Source organism: Phascolarctos cinereus, unplaced genomic scaffold, assembly GCF_003287225.1.
Source record: "Phascolarctos cinereus isolate Bilbo 61053 unplaced genomic scaffold, phaCin_HiC Scaffold_4;HRSCAF=312, whole genome shotgun sequence".
Taxonomy (NCBI): domain Eukaryota; kingdom Metazoa; phylum Chordata; class Mammalia; order Diprotodontia; family Phascolarctidae; genus Phascolarctos; species Phascolarctos cinereus.
The window spans coordinates 591905029-591918971 of NW_027555847.1; the positions used below are offsets into that span (position 1 = coordinate 591905029).

Below are 13943 nucleotides of genomic sequence, written 5' to 3' on the forward strand. Positions count from 1 at the left end.
CCTGATTTGATTTGATACTGCTATAAATTGAAGTCATCTGAATCTTTTCTTTGATACATTGATTCGTGAAAATTAGATTGTGAGCTCCTTGAGGGCAGGGACCATATTTTACCTCTTTTTTTTTTTTAAATATTCCCAGTGCTTAGCACAGTGCCTGGTGCATAGTAGGCACTTAATAAATGTTTGTTGACTGATTAGCTACTGTAGTTCTGAAATATAAATTGAATTGTATATGCATTTTTTTTTTTAGAACTCCAGTAGCTTCATGAATGCCACAAACTTTCTGCCATTACGGCCTTTGCCTTCCATTCAGATACTTGTAGATAAAATTAATTTGGAACATTCTATGCCTATGTACGCTGAACAGTTGGTACACACAGTCAGTAGCCTTAGCCAGCCTTCTGACAACTTGCTTCATAACTGCTATGCACACTGCTACCTTAAGGTAAGAAATGTGAACTCCACTATTTTACTGTTCTGTGGTAACACTATTCATAACAAGTACAAAGTAGCCCTTCAATATAGACTATATAATTTTTGTATTAACTCTTTCAGTGAAAAAATATACCTGAAGCTTAGGCTTTTTATTCAAGGGCCAATGGATTTTACTTTTCAGCCACCTCTCCCCTCATTTAGTGGATGTTAATTTCTTAAGGCAAAGGGATAATCTTTCTGTAATCCTTTTAAGTCAGGTTGTAAAAGAAGTGTTATTGGGGGTGGTCACTCTTGGCCAGTCTCTTCTCTGTTACAATCCTTTTATATTACAAGTAATCAATCCCAGTGCAGGTGCATAAAAAAATACATTTATTGCTCAACACTTGAGTTTATTTGCTAAGCAAACACAGATGTATAGTCTAAGCAGAGACAGTGTATACCTAAGGAAATACCAGTTTTATGTGAAGAGGAAACTGTAAAAACAAACAGTAAATTGAAGAAAAACTACTTGGAAGCTCTAAACTTCAGGTAAATTACTGAGAGATTGGGAGGCTACACAAATAGATCACCTGTCTTTATTGGTTCACTTTATATATTTTGGTGTTTTAAACTTTTAAAAAGTTTATAAATTGGTGCAATGAAAATAAGCCTTTATAAAGACTATTCTAGGCTTGGGCTCCCCAGGTGTATATGAATTAATGATGTTACAGTGACACAGTTTATAGGCTCTGCAGAGGAGAACCTGTTATTCTACAGAGTATGAACTGTGCAGTTTGGATGGTCTAAACCACTCCAATTCTCCCCCTCCCCCTCCCCCTCAAAAAAAAAAGGTGTAATGATGCTGATGATTTAACAAATCTTTTTGAAAAGGATTGAGAGGAGGCAGAAAGGAATGAGTTTTTTTCAAGTGCTCTTTATTTATTGGACTTACCAATTCCTTTCCAGCTGCCTTTTTACCCTGGCCCTCTCCTCTCATTGGTTAATTCTTGTCTGGAATCTCCATTTGAGGAAATGCCCACCCAGTTACCCTCCCTGCCCAACCTTATACCCTTTGGCTTTTTAGCTCCTGTTTATGTATCCTTTTATGCTATTAGCATGTAAGCTTCTTAACAGAGTGGACTGTCTTTTTTCTTGCATTTTCTTATAATACATGCTTTCTCTCTGTCTTTCCATGACTCTCCTTCCCTCCATTCCTTCCTCCCTCCTTATTCTCTGTCTCTGTCCCTCTCCCTGTCTCTCTTCCCCTCTCCCCTCCCCATTCTCCTTCTCTCTTTCTTCTTTCTCTCCTCAAAGAATCTATCCATCCAGGGCCAGTACTAGGGTGGTGGTGAAATGAGCTGAGAGAAAGGTTGTGAGAGATGTTTTGGAGACTGAAATGACCAGACCTTACAACTGATTAGATATGTAGAATGAAGGAAAAGGGAGGGTTCAAGGGTGATTCCAGTAATTTGAAAGTGATTGACTACAAGTATGGCTGTGCCATTGACAGAAATTGCTGGGTGCTGTAATGGAGAGAACAGTGGGCACAGAATTAGGAAGACCTGAGTTCAAATATGGCCTAAAACACATTAGTTGAGTAATTTTGGGTAAGTCATTTAACCCATGTGTGCCTTCCCTAAATTGGGAAGGAAAATAACATCTTGTCACCCAAGGGTCTTGTGAGGATAAAATGAGTAGTATTTTTGAAGTGCTTTGCAAACTTTAAAACACTGTGTAAATGCTAGAAATTATTGTTTTATTGTTGTTGTCATCATCATCATCATCTTCATTATTCCTTCCTGGTGGATGTGGTTGAAACTTTATATTCATTTATATGTAGATACTGTGCTTTTCTGTGTCCATAAAAATACTAGTCATTCATTTTTAATAACAATAATAATGATTGTTGTTTGTCCTTTATTATCAAAGAAGATCGTTACATCAGAAAGGTGATGCCATCACTTGCAGGTGAATTGGATTTAAGTGAAGCAAGCTGGGCAAAGTTTCTAGCTTCACTTTCTCCTCTGGAGCCATCTGGGCCCACTGGCAAGAAATAACCTTTAATTTTCCTTTTTATAGATTAAACAGTTGCAGTCTTATTAAAATTGCTGGCAAATTCATGACTCACACAAACTGTATTGGCTAACTGAGCCATTACCTTATGCTAGTGAAGATATTGGGCTGGATTTTGAGATTTTAAATTTAACAACATTAAAAGCAGCATGGCATAGTGAAAGAGGGTCAATTTCAGAGAGTGAGGATGATTATAGACTGGCTCAGAGCTCACATTTGTGACTCTAGGTGAGTCACTTAATCTGTTAGTGCTCCCAGCAGTTCTCTAAGATTATACAATGCAAAATAGTTACTGTGTAAAGAGGGATTTTTGTCACTGGAAGTTCCCTATACTCCAGGCTTTTGAATCTTCCTCTGGCTTGCACAATATCTTTATAGATGTATTATGTTTTTGTAAGCATTTTGTAATTTTACAAAAATTTGGGGGAGAGTAGTGGTAGAAATATTCTTCCTCGGCAGTAGCTGGGAGCATTTTGTCTAATAGGATCCCAAATTAAATGTCTTAGGTCATTTGCATCAGAAATTGTTATTGTTTTATCTCATACCTGTTGTCCAACATGTTTATGAAAGCATTGCTAGACAACATGCAGATATAGTAAAAATTAAAAAAAACCCCTCAATATCTGCTGTGTCCAAACAGTCTACATTTTTTGCAGGTCTGTAGGATAAAAAGGGTATATCCCCAAGTTATTTTTATAGTACCCATGAATAAATAGGGGTATCTTATGAAATAATGCATTGAATTTTGCATCATCAATTTTTAGGTATGTATGAGATCATAGGTAAAAAGTTCCTATAGTTAGAAAACTGTTATGTGATATATAAAATGAAACTTACAATGTGGACATTATTCATCATCAAGATATATAGAATAACTCAGTGTATGAGAAGTATTAGTAAATATAGTGTGGTGTCTAATGGAATTTTTTCTTTGGTGGGGAGGCAAGAAAATTTTAGTACCTAGGATCATCTCCTGCTTAATAAATATTTACTGAATTGAATTGGAAATTTTAATTAAGAAAGAGTACTGTGAAAAAGTTAACATTTTGTTATATAGTTTTTAACTATGTGAACAGTTCATAACTGTGAAGGCATAACATTCTGGAGGAGATTAGATTTCTGAAATGAGTTTCTTAATTTGATCTTTTAGAATATCACATGGGGGGGTGTTATGTGGAGGAGGAATAGTCTAACTTTTGTTAAGATTAGTTTCTTAGGAGAATTTGTCTCTATAGTTATCTGGCAAGGCCAAGTTCCCACATCCCACCCAGTAATTGATATAAAAAACAACATTTTTCTTGAAAATAAATTTTAGAAATATTGTTTCCAAAAATGAATTTCTTTCCCTGAAGTACTGATTTTGGAAAGAAAGGATTTGGAACTATCAATTTCAGAAATCTCTCAGACATACTGATTTTCTAAAAATATGTAGTAATGTAATATGGTTACAAGTAAGAGACTATATTTGCTAAAAGTAATGTTTTGGAAAATTGGTTAACAGTTGGTTAAACAAGTTAAGATCTGTATACGAGTTAAAATCTGTGTGTTTCAGTGCAGAATTTTATAGTTAATAATCATTAGCATAGTGGAATTTGCATGCTCTTTATACTGAGTGAATTATAAATAGTAAGTAAAAGATAAGGACCTAGCTGTACTCTTTTTTAACGTAATATTGAAGCAGTATATTAGTGTTCTGTAATTGTGTGTCCTTTTTTCCTTTTGTGAAATGTTTATTTTCTGCTTTATTTGAAATAATTAGAAAAGAAATATCAGGTTTAATTCTTTGCAGTGTTTTACTTAAAATATTATGTTGTCTTCTTTCTTCCAGAAAGTCAAAATAATGTTCAAGAATTCCGTCAATGCTTTAAAATATTTTTAGTATGATCTTTTAGTTTTAAGTGTAAACACATGAAGGCTCACTTTGTGGAATTTACCGAGTTTGTTAGAAGAGCTCAACCCTACAATTAATTGAAAAGAAAAGTGAAAACAAAATGCAGTATTTTTATGTTATGCCATGAAATGTCTTTTGTGCATGATTCAGATGAAAGAAATAGAAATGAAAGACATAGCTTTGTTTTAGATGCCCTCCCAAAAGATTTTGTTCAGATTTGCTTTAATCATAAATTAGATTAATAATAACTAATGTACTTGACTTGAAGTATAAAATGTAATCAAAGACATAGAATGAGTGATATATATATGTATATATATGTATGTATACATATATGTATATATATGTATATATATGTATATATGTATATATATGTATATGTATGTATGTATGTATACACACACAAACACACACACACATATATATTTTAGTAGATAGATGGAAAACATTTAAAATCAGACTTGATGTGTAGTTAAACATGTGACACACATATATGTAATAGTAAAATCCTAGGATCAAAACAAATATTCACAAAGAGTATTTCAGGGGTTTGATAGAAGTATTATTGGTTAAATTAAAAATTTCATAATTTTTGTTTTGAGTAAATTGTTGAAGGAAATGTTTGATAATTGGGATGAATAAGGCACTGGAAAATAATGTGCAGCTGTTTTATAGAAAGTTGAATCTGACGTACTTCATCCTGTGCTTATTAAAACTTTGTCTCCATGAACATTTGGATCTTTTCTGTTTGTTTCAGATATTTGGTTTCCAGGCAGGATTGACTTCTCTGGATAGTAAAGGAACATACTGCTTACCTGTTCCACTTATTCCCTCTTTTAGCATTGCTGTTTATGGAAAATTGCTGAAACTCCCCATGTGTTGGTAAGTATTATTTATTAAAATGGGTAACGTTGAGAAAGAGATGGCTTACTTTACTTTTCATTTATTCTGACTTTGAAAAGCAAATATGTTTTTATGTTATTCCAGTTTAAGAAATATCACTTCAGAACAGGGGAAATTTGTGTAAGTTACACCTTTTGTTCTGAGAACCTCAAAACATGCTGTTATCTCTCAAGCATATAAATTAGTAATGAACTTTTAGATAATGATACTTATTGATGTAGGATCAGAACTGATAGTTGATATTACTTTTTGTGCCTGACTTTGATAGGATGCTTAAAAGAAACTTCCAAAAACATTTCTATTTCAGAGTGGACTAGTTCTCATTCTTGATTTTATTTTTCAGATGAAACTTATTTCTAAGATAAGGAACCCACTAGTTGATGTTAGAAAGCCAGTGATTCACTAGTTAGCTATTCATTTCCTTGAATAATTTATTCATTCACTCGATAACCCTGATGGTATAGGTATACAGAATATAATATTCCTGAGATGTCCAGTTCATTATCATTTGAATTATTTCTGGAATGACTTATATCTATTATTAATTTAGTACTTAGATTTGTATGCTACTTGAATGAAGTCTTCTCAGTTTGAAATTTTATATGTGAGATATTAATAAGCTCTCATGTTTCTATATATGTAAAAATTTTGAATCTCTTGCCTAGTGATGGGTTCTTTTGAATATGTCATGAATTGCAGTTATAAATTATGACATGCTTCAAAAGCATGTAATTTTAAATTTGTTACATATTTTGGGTTTGATAAATGAATTATTTGAAAAATGACTTGTCTGTTTTATACTCTTAATGAATGAACTTTTTTCATAAGAAATACATCACTCGGGGCAACTAGGTGGCGCAGTGGATAGAGCACTGGCCCTGAAGTCAGGAGGACCTGAGTTCAAATCCGGCCTCAGACCAAACACTTGACACTAGCTGTGTGACCCTGGGCAAGTCCCTTAACCCCAATTGCCTTAAAGTAAAAAACAAAAACAAAAACAAACAAACAAAAAAAGAAATACATCACTCAGGTAGTGGTAATTAAATTTTTGTGGTGTATTTTTATTATGTCTTATGAAAAGTAATGTTAATTCTTTAAGAGTTATCAGGTTTTTTTTTTCCCACCCAAAGTACTGTATTCTGATGGGAAAATGATTTAATGTAATAGTGCACAAATGAGCATAACATTTTTGAAGTAGCTTGATTTAGTGGAACACACATACTACCTTTCTAAGAAATTCTTTACCAATACTACTTCTATAAAAATTTCTTAAGTTAACTGTTAAACCTAATGTTTTGAATTCATGTTTTTAATACTTTGGTAAATGGCTGCTCCCTCCCACTTTTTATTTTATCAAAATATACTGGCCTTGTACATTTTGATATGTTTAGTCTCTCTTGAAGTATTTTATTTTACACGCTCCTCATCAGTATTCCTCATATGCCTTTCATTATGTAGGGTGAAGACTGGTTTTACTTTTTTTAATTGCATCTTTGAGTGTATGCATACTATATTTCACATGAGCCAAATGTTATCTCTTGATCTATCAAGACGTGGCCTGGAACATGTACTCTGTTTATTCAGAAATAAATAAGCATATTCTAAAGTAGCTACTCAGTAAATATACTTATTAGCTATACTAGCAAATATACTCTGTCACAGATTTATCTTAATGCAGTGGTATATAATTTTCTATATGCATATTAGTGGTGTTTTTAAACGGAAATATTCTTTGTAGGCTTTTAATACTTAAAACATAATATTTATATGTAATAATCATTGTGTCTATGAGAATTTACAAAATTAAACTTTATTATTTGTGTGAGACAGAAATAAGAAAATGCAAACTCTAAAATGCTATATAAAGAATAAGCATGGGAATATAATTCTGGTACTTGTGATTAAGAATGTTTTCCCATAAAATCTTTAAAAACTTATTAATAGGATAAATTAAAAATTAGTTTTTCAAATTTGCAGAATGCTATTGACTCTGAGGCCGGTGGTTTGATTATTATTTCCATAGGTGGGTGTACCTCAAAATTATTCCAGTAATCTTTTGACCCCTTTTTTACAAACCTATTGCTCTTTAATGTCTTTTAAAATCTGTTTTTCCTCAATATTATTGCAACAATTTAGTGTGTAAACAGAAAACATTTATTTTCAAAATAAGAGAAAACAGTGATATAGCAGTTAAATGAAGTGTAGTTTGAAGTGAATAAAACACCAGATGAAACACATCAAATAGCAATTGGAGTAAATCGAAATCAGCACGAGGACTGAGAGCTTCATTGAAATCATGCAGCGAGTGAGAATTAGTTGTAGCCTGGTAATGCCATTAAACTTCAAATCATTCTTGTACCATAGCCCTACCTTTTTCCCACTCCTCCCCCAGATTATACCACCTGCTTTATTTGGATTTTTAGATTTCAAATTCCAGAGTTTCTGAAAGTACACACATCTGATGCTACATATGTTCTTCTATTTCTTGAGAGAAAATATATACCACAGGCAATAGCTTTTAAAAACAAAGACATTTTATGGACTGTTATGGAATCCCTTAGGTGGTATGTTTTGAGTTAGCAGTGAAAATCTCAACTTTATTTCTGACATAAATCATTAAAATAGGCTTCAATTTTTTTTTGTTACAAAATAATAACTCCATACTGTACTGTTAATTATATATGATACTAGATTTGAGTTGTATTTTTTCCTCCTATATAGTCTTAGCTAATAATTGTGACTTTTTTTTCCTAAAATTATTCATTAGTTTGTTTCTGTGAATGGTTGACTAACATTAAAAGTAAATTAACTTTTTTCCTACTTAAATTTTCATTTTTATAATGAGTTATCTTAGTACAAGTCAACAAGCCATCATGGATTTTAGTATTTAGAAATGAAATAATCTGTTAATATAATTGTTTTAATTTAGAGTATAATTTATGTTATGCAAATCTAAAATATAAAAAGCATGAAATTTGTGATTGTTTCATTCGTTCATTGTTTCTTATCAGATTGGTACCTTTTAGATTACTACTTGATATATGTTTGAAAGAATGTGGTCAGTAATGACACTCAGTGTTAAATGCAAAGTAGAAATCTTGTTAGTATTTAACTTTTGTTGGAATGAGGTTTACCTTGAGAGAGGAAGCATAGTACAGTAGAAAGAGTTTTATGTTTACAGTCAGAAAACCTGAGTTCAAATTTTTGCCTCTGTGTCACAGTTTTCTCAACTGTACAATGAGTGTATTGGACATAATGACCTCGAAGCCTCCTTCTAGCTTTAAATTTGTGATCCTGGGATTCTTTTTTTTTGGGGGGGGGTGTTGGAGTGGGCAGGATGGAGCAGTTTTAATCCTAATACAGTTACTGACAACAGCCATAATAACTGACATTTATATTATGATTTAAGGTTTTAAAAACACTATTATGTCCTGTGATCAGTTAATTAATCACTAAGCATTTACTAGGTGCCAACTTTTTGTCAGGCACTGTGTTAGATGGTGAGGAGACAAAGATAAAAGTGAAAACAGTTTCTGCCCCTATAGAGTTTATATCTTAGCTTTAGGGGAAACAGTATGCTTTTATATAAGCATAAAAAAAGATGTAAAATAAATGCAGCATAATGGGATGGGACAAGGCACCAGGAATTGGAGAAATCAGGAAATGCTTACTGTAGAAAGTGGTGCTTCATGGAAATTTTAGAGTCTGAGAAAGACATGAGGAAGAAATGCATCCCAGGCATGAGAGGACAGCCAGTACGGAGGCACAGGAGTGAGAAGAGGGGTGCTGGGAATGAGAAGCAGCCAAGCAAGAAGGCCAGTTTGGGTAGTAATTGGCATGGAGAGAAGGAACATGGATAATAAGACTGGAAAAGAAAGTTGGGGCAGATTGTGAAGGCCTTTAATTGCCAAATACAGGAGTTTGTATTTGAATCTGGTTATAGTCATGGTGGTAGTGTAGTGGCAGCAGCAGCAGCAGCAGCAGTAGTAGTAGTGACTAACATTTGTATAGTGTTGCTATGTGTTAGGAACTGTGTTAATAAGTGATTTACAATTATTTTCTTATTTGGTCTTCACAACAGCCCTGGGAGATAGGTGCTATTATTATCCCCATTTTATAGATTAGAGAACCGAGACAAAACAAGGTTAAGTGACTTTTCTAGATTCATGCAGCTAGTTAAGTGTCTGAAACTTTATCTGAATTCAGATCTTCCTGATATCAGGCCCAGTGCTCAATCCACTTTGCCACCTAGGTGCCTAACTGGTAATCATATGTCACTGGAGTTTATTAAATAGAGGAGTAACATGATCAGATTTGTGGTTTAGAAAATCACTTTGGCATCAACCCTGTGAGGTAAGTTTTGTAGGTATTATTATCATCATCCCCATTTGATTTATGAAGAAACTAAAACCCAGAGGCTAGGTGACATTAGACAAGCCATAGTCTAAGTGTTGTAGGATTTGAAAGTTGATAATTTGTTCAAGCTTTTGGTATGCTAAAGAAAATTTTAGCTTAAAAAATGAGCAAATGTTTTTTTAAAAGCCTATTATTTTAATCTAAAAATGTTCTAAAAACATTTAATATTTTCTTTTTTGTACATATGTATGAGACTATTTTGTTAGGATTTATTATGCATATAACTTCTCTTCTTAGAGAGATTTTATATTTTATTTTAATATAAACATTTAAAGGTATTATCATAGTATTATCTGTATATTACATTATTTCCAGGGCCTCTGATAGTCATTTTTGGCTCTTAGGAGCCCAGTTATAGTAGTATGGCTTCCCTCCAGATAACTGGTATTTTGGTTTTAGATCTTTGTGACAGTGATATTTATAGGATCATTGAATTTTTGCATTGGAAGAGATCTGAATGGTCACCTAGTGACATTTTCTACCCAGTACAGAAATTACTTCTGAATGTAGTCATTCAATCCTAGCTTTTGAGTGCTTGTGGGGGTACTACTTAAGAGAAGCAGCTTGTTGCTTTGATGTACTGTTCTAACTGTTAGATCATTTTTGCATTAAATAGAAATCTATCTCTGTAACCTTCGCCTCACCAGTCCTAGTTCTAGCCTTTAGATATACAGTACATTGAAGAAATCTGTTCTTTTTTTTTTTAATGTCTGCCTTTTTATAACTTTATGACTTTTATTGTTAAAATCCCCCAACCTTAACTTTAGAGTTAATTGGTAAGGAAATTTTTAGAAGGCTTTTGTAAAGGGACACATAGATTGACTCTTCTACTTTTCTATTCCTATTGCCTTTTTCTGCAGCTATAAGTCTTTAAAATAAATTTTGGAACAATATTTGATTGCTTTGGATTTCTGAATCACATGGAGGTTTGCCTATTTTGTGGATAAGATTTTTTTTCTTAATTTCATCTTCAACAAAAATAGAAACTCTCTAGGAGCTCATGTTGTAAAGTGGAAAACACTGATAATTACAATCATTTATGATATACCTCTGCAGTTTTACCTTTATAGCATGCTTTGTAATAATAAAATCCATTTGTTGCCTGCTTTATCACGTATTTGTTATGTTGCTCTTAACTTCTCCAAGAAATAAATTATATATACACACACATATACATGCATATCTATATATACATATACACCCACACATATACTTTTTTTTCCTGAGTCTCAGAATGCTAGGTGAAGGATTGCAGATTTTTTGAAGTCATAAGATCCTCTATTTAAGCAATAAAAAGCAGCGACCCCTTTGTCAAATATGATCTCTTGATCAAAGGTCTGTGACCTTTTGTCATATATAATGGTAATAAAGTAAATTTTTAACAATAATACTAATGACAATAAGAATATTAAGCTAATTACATTAGAATGTTAGTTATGTTTTTAATAAGTCTTTTCAATTTTTTGTATTGTTCCTTATCTTGATCATGGCAAATATGTTTAATAAGTATTTGGCCTATAGGGGGTACTGTTTGTTTCCTTTTTTTTTTTTTTGGCATCCTAGCAATATCTGTGATTGTATTTGGGAATGAGTAGATTGATACAGGATGATGATGAAAGTATCATTTATAAATAGAAGGGAAAAGAACCATAATTGCTATAATTAGAAATAATGTCCTCACAGATACTTAAAATATGAAAATTATCCAGTAATTTCACAGAATTGTCTAGTTCTACTTGCAAAATTGCCTATGGAATCCTTTTATGTTTCAGGAGAACACTGGATTCTTCAGAACACAACTGAGACCCTTCATTAGGTTGTCCTTATTGGAGTAAATATGTTGTTGTTTAATTGTTTTCAGTCGTGTCTGACTCTTCACAACCCCTCTTTGGAGTTTTCTTGACAGAGGTACTGAAGTGGTTTTCCATTTCCTTCTGCAGCTCATTTTACAGATGAGGAAACAAAGGCAAATAGGATTAAGTGGCTTGCCCAGGGTTACACAATTAGTCTGAGGCTGGATTTGAATTCAGGTCTTCCTGACCCCAGGCCTGGCACTGTATCCTCACTGCATCACCTCACTGCTCTGTATTGTGTATATTAAGTATAGTATGTGAAATAACTTTTGTGGCCCAACCTTACCCTCACAAGGTGTGGGTATAATGTAGATCATTGAGAAACATCAGTTTCATTTGGTTTCACAGTTTATCTAAACATTTAGTCACTTGCCTCTAATAGTCTGGCATACTCTCTGCTTTCTTGGTACTATCACTGTAGAAAATCCTGACCTATGTGAAGAGAGGAGTAAAAGTATATTGGATAACTTACTGCCTTCTATTTAAGAATATGGGAAAAACACTTTGCCTGTTAAGTTTACTTTTTATCCTGTCACATGGAGTACTTCTTCTGTAATATATTTTTCTAAATATTCCATCTAATTATACTCTTTGTTTTTCTAATGAATAATCTGGCACTCAAATGGATCTGTGATTTCTTTGGTGGCGATATTTCCTCCACTTATGGAGATTGTAGTGCATGCTGGACTGCCCATCCTTTGTGACTCTTTTCCGTGTCTTTCAGTAAGTTCACTACAAGATGTCTAGCCAATATGGTAGGGACCTTTCTCATTCCTCTCGATATTCATTGCAAGAATGGCAGTGTAACACATAACACATAATCATTGGTTATCCATTGCTCTCGTCACATGACTCGCCTGTAGTTTTTTTTGATCTTATATTTCTTTGGTGCCATCTTTTACTTAGGTTCTTATTTGTAGGCTCTTATTTGTTATGTGTTGTAGTCTTCTCACCAGACCTGAGCCTCTCCACTGCTGTGTCATGGAACACTAGTTTCTGAAGACTGCCACTAATCACTTGAATTGTATTTCTGCTGGAGAAATGGGCATATTCTTTGTACTCTAAAGTTGGTTTTCTTTGGTCACATCATAAAGCACTGTCTTTTATTGTATTTTGACAGTCCTAGTAAGTTTGTGCATGTCATATATATGTATGTACGTGTATGACATATATACAGTTTATATATGTGTGTGTATATATACACACATATATGCACACACACACACACATATATATACACACATATATATATATATATACATACATATACACACACACACATACATACACACACACATATATGTAAACTGTGAGTTTTGATTAGCCTTAACAGCCCAAGTAATGGAGTTTTGGGAAGTGAAGTATGACATAATAAATGAAAGCTCATTTATAAATGAATGATAGCTCATATTCTGGGAAGTTCTACCAACTCTGGAACTACTTCTAGTATAGTTTTGTAACATGCTTTGTTTTTGGAGGACCATTTGAAAATAGAACTCCTCATTGCTGTGCAACTTCTTTCTTTTTCTTTTCTTTTTCTTTTAACTTTTTTTTTTTGGCAGTTAGGGTTAAGTGACTTGCCCAGGGTCACACAGCTAGTAAGTGTCAAATGTTTGGTCTGAGGCCAGATTTGAACTCAGGTCCACTTGGCTTCAGGGCTGGTGCTCTATATCCACTGCACCACCTAGCCACCCTGTGTGCAACTTCTTTCTGCTTCTACACTGATGGTAACTTGGTACGATAAAGGTGACAGAGGGTAAAAGAATGACACGTTTTTAGACTGTCTCTAAACTTTAATTTAGCTACAGGGGCTCTCAGTGTGACATTGATAGTAGACATGAGTAGTGAATAGACATACCATAGAACCTAAGTCCTATAAATCTTGACATTCTCTCCTTAGATGAATCCCAAATCAGAATAAAGTTGTAGCAAAATGTACATTTGACTCACTAGTTTCTTGGAGAGTCCAATAAAGAAGTTGGTGAATTGGTTTTATTGTATGGTCAGAGGCAACAAGGTCGTCTTGTAATGTAATTCTCATTTAAAGTATTTGGGAAAAGATCATCATGCACATGATTGCAGCTTATTTATGGACATCTGTTGCAGAATGATGAGGTAGAAAACCACTCAGACTTCAGTAAGATCTTCTACATTAAATCAGTATGTGTTTTGAAGTTACTAACAAATATTTGGCATCTTCATTGCAAAGGTAGGAATTGATGAAGATACTGAAAGCTGTGTTGGAAAACATGGATCAAGAATAAGGAATGAAAAAAGCCCAAAGTTATAAACTCCATAGTAGCCTTATGTTCACATCCTGAATATTTAATAAGAATAAGAATAATGATAATTGTAATTTAACACTTATATAGTACCTTAAGGTTTAGAAATTG

General features: G+C 33.3%; 1 protein-coding gene across 3 annotated transcripts in view; it reads left to right on the forward strand.

Annotated features, from left to right (window-relative positions):
- VPS13B (vacuolar protein sorting 13 homolog B) overlaps window positions 1–13943 on the forward strand; it is a 1028583-nt gene that overhangs the window by 153394 nt on the left and 861246 nt on the right. For all 3 annotated transcript variants that reach the window (XM_020969177.2, XM_020969175.2, XM_020969189.2), the window contains exons 15-16: window positions 251–445; window positions 5136–5260. In XM_020969177.2, the coding sequence (XP_020824836.2) occupies window positions 251–445; window positions 5136–5260 (320 nt within the window). The remainder of the gene's footprint in view (window positions 1–250; window positions 446–5135; window positions 5261–13943) is intronic.